This window comes from Habropoda laboriosa, unplaced genomic scaffold, assembly GCF_001263275.1.
Source record: "Habropoda laboriosa isolate 0110345459 unplaced genomic scaffold, ASM126327v1 scaffold983, whole genome shotgun sequence".
In the NCBI taxonomy this organism is placed as follows: Eukaryota; Metazoa; Arthropoda; class Insecta; order Hymenoptera; family Apidae; genus Habropoda; species Habropoda laboriosa.
This window is the reverse complement of record NW_017101081.1, coordinates 61,108-70,930: the sequence shown is the minus strand read 5'-3', so window position 1 is coordinate 70,930 and position 9,823 is coordinate 61,108. Positions and strand designations below refer to the sequence as shown.

General features: G+C 36.3%; 1 protein-coding gene across 1 annotated transcript; it reads right to left on the bottom strand.

The window, feature by feature from the left end:
* Nucleotides 1–8,334: 8,334 nt before the first annotated feature.
* LOC108578021 lies at nt 8,335–9,551 on the bottom strand. Its single transcript, XM_017941266.1, has 2 exons — nt 9,281–9,551; nt 8,335–9,215 (listed from the first exon to the last, which is right to left on the bottom strand). The coding sequence occupies exons 1-2, from the start codon at nt 9,329–9,331 to the stop codon at nt 8,928–8,930; spliced, it is 339 nt and encodes a 112-aa protein (XP_017796755.1). The 5' UTR covers nt 9,332–9,551; the 3' UTR covers nt 8,335–8,927.
* Between the last annotated feature and the right edge of the window lie 272 nt (nt 9,552–9,823).

The window sequence follows — 9,823 nt, the reverse complement described above, 5'->3', positions numbered from 1 at the left end:
TTAACCTGTTTTATTCCTTAGGGAAAATGAAATGGGTTTCATCTAAACACAGATTTAAAATTCATTTTGAGTTATACCTGCCATATTATATATTATTATTTGTTACCTGCATGTACATAATATAATATACATATTATGTGGTAAACATATAATTGTAATATAATAAACAGTATGATCTACATAAAGAGTTACAAGTTGCTTTTCTTGGGAACTATTAGGGATAACTGTAAAATCTTCTTTAACATTAAATGGTATTTCAAATTCTTATGGAATAAATAAAATATCCTTATGGCTTACAAGGGGGTAGTATGATGCTACTCTTCCTTCCTTTTTCTAAATGGAATGGTTCATAAATCTATGTATTTTATAATAATTTCCTTAAAAACAAAGAATATTTGTCTTGGACATTTTTTCTATCACATAATTTAAAATGCACCATGCAAATTAATCACCCCATAATTTGGTTGGTATGTCAAAATTAATTTATGCATTAATTTATGTTCTACAACTTGAATGTTATTTTAATATTCTTTTCATTTTAATGTATTCAAATATTGCTTCTTCTCTTTCAAATATTTATGTATTCTTTGCTAAATATTTTGTTTGATTTATGATTACAATGTCCCGAAGTTCTTTAAAGATCAGAAAAAGAAAAAACATCTGCAAAAAATTCAACGAACCATTTAATAAAAAATTTAACCATTAACCCTACAATTTCTGAAAAACAGCTTCTATATGAATTTTACACGAGTAACTAGTAAGTACTTACATACATATGTACTTACCTTGTGTAGCACGCGCGCGCATACATACCTACCACGTTTCGACCCTATATTTATCATATAATATTTTTTCGTTATTTCTTTTTATAGAATACAGTGACACAGTTTGATTGTTAAGTTTGGAGTACTGTGTATAGATTATGAAATTGTACGTATATTTCTGCTTCGTAATAAACATTTAGATAATTAGAAAATACGGAAATGTTATCTTAAAATACAACCTATTGTAATATACACATGTTTACATACATTACATATATTACATACATATGTTAGAAGATCCTTTAAAAAATTCTGGAGTGTAACATAAATAACAAACAAATTTTCAAAATGAAAGATAGAAATCAGTTGACAAAAATTAATAAATAATATACAAATATTCATAGAAATAATGTATGAATACAACCTGAAAGTCTATTATTATACAGTGTATTTATCCCAACAGTTCGTATGCTTTTTTAATCATTTGTGATATGAGAAAATAAACTGTTAATAAAAATTTACCTGTTGAGTGGGCAACAAAATCTTTTAGTGGTTAAACAGAATTATGTGGTTAAACAGAATTATATATTAGAATTTTTTTTCACACAATGTGATGCTATTTTTATTATAAAAAAAACTTCTTCAAAAAAATATTTGTTGCTATTTTATGTTGTCCACTTTATACAGATAAACTTTGTTAACAACTTTATGTATCATATTATCGTAGATGGCTGAAAAATCGTAAAAGTAGATAAAGTAAACACCGCATATATACACTGAGGTACATCAAACTTTGCTGAATCCTTAAAATTAATGCAAATGCACAGCAACGGTGGTCCCATGTGAAATGGTACATGATGTGTGCTATAGCAAATAACATATGATAAAAAGTCCATTAATTATAATAAAAGTAAGCCAAATGTGTAAAACACAAAAGATGCTGTTGGATGATACTTATGTAGATGCCTTCCTTAAACTGGCAGATATGCTAATTCTGATCAAACACCAGGAAAAAGAATATTGAAGCCATCAAAGAGTGTAACCATAATAGAATCTTGTATGAAATCAATAAATAAAGTTGATTTTGATGATCATATAATTTTAAATGAAATGTACAAAAATGTATTTGACTGTAGTATTATCAAGAATAGATAGTTTTAATTGCCACAACCCTGATGAAGTAATAATTAAGGCAGAAAAACAACTTACTTTTGATGATAATAGTTTTGAAGAATCTAAAGAGAATATTAAATACCTAGTATCGAAAAATTCTGCAATTAAAAATATTAATAAAAAGTCAACTATATGAGTACAATCTGCAACACCATTGCCAAGAATAGAATTAAATAAAAATCTTAGCACACCATCACAAAGGAAAAGTTTAAGAAGACAAAAATTTTTTCGATGAAAGTGTTGACATTCTGTATAAAACTTCACCATTGAAAAATTTACAGATGAAGCAAATTCAAATACATTAAGAAACAATTACAAAAACATATTTCTATAAGTGACAAATAAGAAATAAGTGAACATGATGAAAGTATAAGAGATTTAAGAAATAGAACTGTTACAACAAATAGTACACCTATAGTTAAGAGAAAATCCTTAAAAAAAATGTCTATTAGTATCCAAGAATCAGAACATAAGGAAAGTAAAATTCCTTTAGAGCGGAGAAGAAGAAAACATTCTCTTAAAGTCAGTACTAATGATAAAGAAAAAATGGATTTATACAGTTAGATCAATAATATGTCTTCAAAAGAAAGTAATGCCAGAGGAAGGTCTACTAGAAATGTCAAATTTTTAGGTACAGATAATTGGTAATAAACTAATATTTTATTTTCTTTCAATATAATATTTGAAGGAGTACATATTGTTGTAGAGAAAGAGGGCAGTGGTTATGAAACAAATAAATCAACATTACCTATGACTATTCATACTGGAAGTAGTAGGACACTATCTAGCAATAAAAGATGAGAATCATAGTCACAGAAGACAGCACTTTATGGGAAACACCAGAGAAATGTAATTATTTTCTTTGTTTCTTTTTTCTTTTTATTTATATTAGTCTACTGATGTTATTTACATGTAATTATAATTTTATTTCAGCTTTACAATGGGTTAGAAAGTCTCAAGATAAAAAAGTACAATCTCTGATTTAAAATTTGACTTTTTACTTATAAAACATGTTGCGCAATTTTTATAACTTATTAAATTCAGCATTTACCACCTTTTTGTTGTTAAGTTTAAAACGTTGAAATCTAATTTTATGTACTGAAACTTTTCAATTGTTTATATCATTTTGAATTATGTTAGGAATGATTCAAATGTGATATAAAATATTTAATACCGACTGAAATACTGACGTCCAAAACTATGTAGTGGCACTCAACCAGTGTAGTAATAAAGTTCTTATATGTATAATCACTAGTTGTAAGTTGGATTAAGAGAGATTACGATCTAGGTTAAAATATAGTTTAAGGCCGAGGATATAAAAATGCGAAAAGTAGATGTGAACTTCTTTTTGATTCTCTTGTGTGTAACGCTGCAATAATATGGAAAATATATTTATTGAGAAAATTGGACTTCTGGTGTTTGCGCCTTCCGTAGTCATATATCTTTTCAAGCAAGACTACTGCTGTAACTACTTATTTTGAAGCGCACTCTACGCTTAGGAACGGTCATTTGAAGAACTGAATCGCGCAAAACGATCAATTTGGTCGTGTGTACATTCACACACGGAGGTACAGGACAGACCTTGCATCTTATGGGACTTTTTGTCCGGGACTTTAGGACCAAGAAGACCCTTACCATTTTTGTGTCGCTACCAACGTTATCGATTCAGCATAGAATAAGATTACAACATTAGTAGTGGTTGGAATTAGAATTAAACGTAACTATGAAATTACAAATAAAAAATAACGTAATTGTTTATTAGTAGATGATTCATCACATGCGCGTGTTTTACTGCTGTCAAAAGATTATGAACAGTTCTACCTAAGCAATCCAATATATGTACGTATCTTTATATGCAAATTTAATAAAGGAGGATGTTTTTACATCTGTCGACTATACCATCTTTGATGGTTGGATTGTATGTAATTCCTAAACTCACCGCTTTGTATCGTAGGGAGCATAACAAAAACTCTAATTTTTTACACGATCGGTATTTCAGAACACTGGACACAAAAATATATTAGGTGCAAGGTTTATCCTGTACGTCATCTATGGTGACGGTAGAGATGAAAGCTATTCGAGAGCACGTCCCGCTGTGACAGCAAGAGACGACAGAGAAAAAAGTCGCACAAATAGTATTTTTTTACCGAAATTATATCAATCCATACAAACAATTTTGCTTCGATTACTATGGCTTTTAAGGTCGCCGGGCTTTTCGGCATGCGACTGTTTTCTTTGGGAATATTTAAAACAAATTGTTTATGATACACTCGTAAATGATATTCACGAATTGCAGAGAAGAATCACTGACGCATGTGAAACTATACCTCAACAAATGTTAAAAAATGTAGAAAGAGACTTCTTAAGAAGAATGGAAAGGTGTATACTTTTCAACGGACAACATATTAAAGGAAAAGAGAGACAACAGATGTAAGTGAATAAGTGTTGAGAAATCTTATTAAATATTCGGATAATAGAAAATTGCGGTTACCGACACTTTTTGACGACTGCAAATTCAGTGCTTTTTACGAGGTAATAGTGCATCAAATTGAAATTGCTCGCGAACCGCGCTACGACCACCCCTGTTATATAATCATGAATAACGACAAAAGTATGTACGCACCCATTACAATAGAACAGTTCGATCCGTGCACCAAACTCTATCAAAAGAAATTATGTAAACGTCAATACCCTGACTACTTGGCACGACGAAAAATTGGGAAGCATATATAATACGTTTTGTAGATCTATGTCAATTATGCACACGCTGAAAATTTCATGGAAATCGGCTATGAGCTACAAACGGTTAAAGATTGTGAAAATCGCACTATTTTATGACTTTCGGCCTAGAACTCTAATAAATCTGCAGATTCTTACATCTTTCGATGCCTGTCGCTTGTGTCTCCATCCACCGATTTCGATGAAATTTTTAGCGTCTGTATAATTGGCATAGATCTACAAAACGTATTTTTTACATTTTCATTACGAGCTCAGATAAAAAAGTTGTAAAAACGACCTTCGCTATTTTCTTCGCGATTCCGACTAATTGCAGTTTTTTCAAAAATTTATACAAATGTCGGAATGATGGCAAAAACCCATTTCTCTAAGCCTTATAAAAATAGCGGTGTAAAGTCAAATTTTTTTGACAGCGATCGATAACCAAGAAGTCACGTACGCATTTGTTCGATCGCGCGCGGGTGAGCCTCTGTTCTCCGTCCCTGAGCGTGAGCTCTACGCGCGCTCTGATTGACCAGTGTTTTTCGTTAATAATCCAAAAATGAAGTTTCAAACAACATTTTGGTAAAGGAAAAAGTTGTTCAGAGTCACCCCAGCAACCTCCCATTTCCGGGTGTTCGAGGAGTTACGGGACACCCTGTACAAAGGAGTGTGGCCATCAGAGTCGTCCGTGGGTATCGCACGGTCTCCTTCGAGGCGGCGATGACTCTGGCGGGACTCGTCTCCTTTGAGTACCTGGCGGAGGGAGACGCGCTCATTTATGAGGGTCTCCGTGAACTCCGTCAGGGCGGGGCGGTCCTGTCGGGGTCAGAGGTCGGGGTGCTGAGGCGTCAGGCCCGACAGACGTACCTGGAAGGCAGAACTGGCCGGCGCGTCGTCGGGGTGGTTCTCCCGAGTCTGAATGACTGGATGGGCCGTGGCTGGGAGCGGATCATCTACCGCGTGACCCAGGTGCTCTCCGGGCATGGTTGCTTCGGGGAGTACCTGAACCGGATCAAAAAGGAGGCGACGGACGGATGCTACCACTGTGAGGAGGGTCTCCGGGACTCGGTCCAACACACCCTCGCGGAGTGTCCCGCGTGAGAGGTGGATCGCCGAGTCCTGGTGCAGAAGATCGGCCGGGACCTCTCGCCGCCAGCCTTTGTTAAGGCCATGTTAGCGAGCGAGGAGTCCTGGAACGCGACGGCCTCTTTCTGCGAGCAAGTGATGCTGCAGAAGGAGGCCGCTGAGCGCAAACGGGAATGGACGGATCCTGAGAAAAGGCGGAGACGTCGAACGGGCCCTCCGGATGTTTAACACATTGGCGACGGGGTACGGGGCGATTTCGCGTCTTTCCTTGTAATCGCGTTACGCTGGAAATAACTGGCATAACTTTTTAACTAATTAATATTTCACAAAAGAATTTTGGGGAAAGGTGTAAATAACTTTTGTGCGTAAAAATGTATACTTTTTAAAGTGCAAACGTCAGAGGTTCTCAACCTTTTTATTATTTGTTAAGAAATACATATATATTATTCTTCTACTCATAGTATTGCCAAAAACTGAAGTTGCTATAAGTGGATTTGTGGACCAATAATTGTGTATCTTGTTTTTCCTCACTAAGCCCATAATTATTATAAGGGCAAATGCTTTCTTTATTTCCGGGACTGTGACATCGACCCATTTAGATCTATGTGCAGGATTTTTATATCTGTGGCTATTTGTGTTATGATAACAATTTGTTTCAAGCACAATTTTTTCAAATAAATCATCCCCAATGAATAAAGATTCACTTGATGACGACGAGGAAAGCACACGTAATAAACCCACTCTTCGTCGTAACGGTACAATACAGAGTCTTCACTGTCATTTTCAGCGACGTCTGATAAAGTCTTCACAGATATCCGAAAGGAATTCTTCCTCCATTTTTTGGATTTTTAGAAAAATATAACAAATAAAATTTTTACTATTCAAACACAGGAAAGCACTGACTGCTCAGAAACACATACGATAGTTGTTGCGAGCGTTCGACCTTGTGCGGTTCTGAGCTCGCTATGGTTCAGCTTTGAATTAAAAATTCTGAACCTCGTTGAAAATGGATACAGACACTGTTCTTTTTCGTTGTTCCTTAGGTGATGTTTATTCGTAATCTGAGACCTTTTGGTTGTGAGGTGACTTGAGTCTCTCATCGGACTCAATGCGTTCGGGGGATGAGACCCGCGGATAAGTTGTTTGACATGTATCGAGTTGGCGAAGAGAGGTGGTTGAAATATGCTATTGGTTAATCATAGTCTGTATTTTGAAGAAAAGGTAACCACCCTCTCGCCGATGGTCACTCGCAGGTACAGAAGTACCTTCGAGCGACGCTCGTGAGATATCCGTGTGTCTCCGTGCGACGCAACAATAGTTGCAAAGGCCAAGAAGAGACTAAAAGATTTTACTCTTGCCCTGTCAATGCAGGGTCACTGTACCAACCCTAAAGAAATATCTTATTCTGATATAAACAGAGTTACTTGAAATCTGTCACTATGGTCTGAAGCAACGTCCAAGCGTCGAATTTGTACCTCATCACGCTAACGTTGTAAATACAATCACGGTATCAATCATTGCGGAATATAATAGAAAATTAAAATCATAAATACTCTTTTCAATTCGAAGAGAATTTCTGAAGAGAAATCGAACCATTGATAACGTCTTACAAATTTATATTGGGAGAAATATATGAAGATATCTATGACGCGAAAACGCGTCATCCGTACCCAAGTAAAGAACTTGAATGACGCGTATACGCGTCATCCGTCGCCAATGTGTTAAGTTAATCCCGGATAGGAAATGTCTCCTGTCCGAGGGGCCGGGGTGCCGTAACAAAAAAAAAAGGAAACAGTTGGATAGTTATTTCACCCGAACCCGAAGGTTTTATGCGACAATTCTACACCTCAAACCATTATACATCATGGCACGCAATTATTAACACTTAATAATCATTGTATGGTCAAAACAGATTCTATTACAATATGTCCAAAAAAATACTCTAAATATGAACAAAAGGTTTTAATTTTTGTAAATAAAATCGTCAATTTTCAAGAACTAAAAGATATACTGGCATCAAACAATGTTAATATTTCTAATATTCACATGAACACAATTGCAAATAAACAACCCTTAACTGAAATTAAAAAAAAAACAGGTATTACGATAGCCAAACTTGAATCCAGAATATCTAAATTTAAACACTAAACACGGACAAAGGCATGGAAAGAAACTATCGGAGAGAGTACACGATTCATAGGATATTTTGCTGCTTTAATACTTATAATTCTAATACTGCGAAAATGCGGCCTGCTTAGAGTGTTTAAATCTTGTACTTCGAATATTTGTATCAATGTACACGTAATGATATAATTAATAGACAGCAACCGGAGCATAACGTACGATACCAAGTTTTTTCGGAAAACATAAATATAAATAACGAAATTAGACAACAAACACCAGCTCCAAATACACAATCTAGAAATGTTTCTTTCAATAGATCTTTACCAAACCCACATTTTTCTGTCAAACCACGAAAATTTTATCTTAAAGCAAATTTTGCTCCATAATTAAAATTTCTTAAATAGGAGAGGTGTAAAAGCTCACCTAAAGCAAGCGTCAGTCACCTTATTGTTCACTAACTTTTCCGCGTATTACACACTCGAACAAACTAGCCTAGATCATTGCACCCTTACTCACCAACCCCTCTAGCTTTAGACCGTAAGTTATAGATATATAGGAAACCAATTACTAGTTAAGATCAGTCTCTGTACAACCAGCAAAATTTTTGCGTCGATGTTAAAAATTCTATAAATCGTGTCTTTTAACATATTAAATCCCTCACCTAAACGGTATACTTGTGCGACGGTATAAAACTTACACCAGCACGCCCCTAAAGAGTGTTAAATCCACGGAATTAACAACATTGACGTGTTCGCGCTCAGTCGATCACAGCGGATGTTTAGGTAATGCTGTCGGGCGGTTGGCTTATCGGTGGTTGGAATGTTCTCATGGTGTCGGTATCCACGGATATTTAGGTGAGGTCACTTAGGCGATTGGCATATCTTATCTAAAGCTGGAATGTCTTCGCAGTACAGATGTTGGCAGGTGTTTGCGTTATGTCGATGGTTGGCTTTTTAGCTTAAGAGTCTAGAGCTACAGACTATGGTTATAAATGATTATATCTTACGATTATATCTGCACGGTTAAGGTTATAAATGGTTATATACTTCGTTTAGCCTTATACTATCTTAATGCTAATTCCACGTTGTCGCGCGACGTCACATCGTCACTAACAGTAAGCGTGATGACTTCTGGCTCGGGAAGGTTTGGTGCTTCCACTGGAAGGTCTGGTGCCTCCACTGGAATGTCTGACGTCTCCACTGGAATGTCTGGCATCTCCACTGGAGTGTCGGGCGTCTTGTCGGCAGATTTACGCGCGAGCTCATCCTCCAATTTCTTGGCGATTGCTCGTAACCTTCTATCCCGCCGCTTTATGCCACCTCTACGAACCCGTTTTCGATACTTTTTCTTCTAATAAAATTTTTGAACGTTATTCGTGACAACAAATATTAATGTTTTAAAATGCTAGTAGATACCTGTTTTGTACCATGAAGTTCATCGGACGTTGCGGTAGGATTATTGTGCATGTTGTAGAAAATCACGGCTCGTCACTAGTTTATAGGCGCTGATTTTAGATATTACCAGGTTGTGGTAAATGAGTGAAATCGCAGGATATCCTGTCTTGCGAATTGAATAATTGCCGGTGGAGGCGTTTTTGTTACAATGAAATTCGGGATATCGTAACAAAAGCTTGCACGCACTGATCGCTTGGTACTAGGTAGGTTGGACACATCTATTCACTAGCTCGGCTCGAGTGAGACTGAGCGCTCCGCGGCTGGAGCGCACTTGGGTAGACAAGGTAGGGGTAATGACAGGCGTAGGAGTATGGTACACGTGCAGCGGACGGCAACCGCTGGTATGTGGGTCATAAACAAAGATAAGATAAGGCGAGTGACTGCGCTCTGTCGAGCCCTGGTCCCTTTTTGTCCTACGACCAGGACTACACGGGCGTTTTGCACGCAGCGCGTTCTCCGTCGAAATAGGAATTATGCGTTTTAATGCAACTTGACTATACGGCA

What these genes read in the sequence shown, in the direction of transcription:
- LOC108578021 (XM_017941266.1), bottom strand. Translation starts at nt 9,331, where the DNA reads ATGCACAATAATCCTACCGCAACGTCCGATGAACTTCATGGTACAAAA. An exon ending in AACTTCATGGTACAAAACAG is followed by an intron (nt 9,216 to 9,280) that starts GTATCTACTAGC and finishes AAATTTTATTAG; the next exon opens with AAGAAAAAGTATCGAAAACG.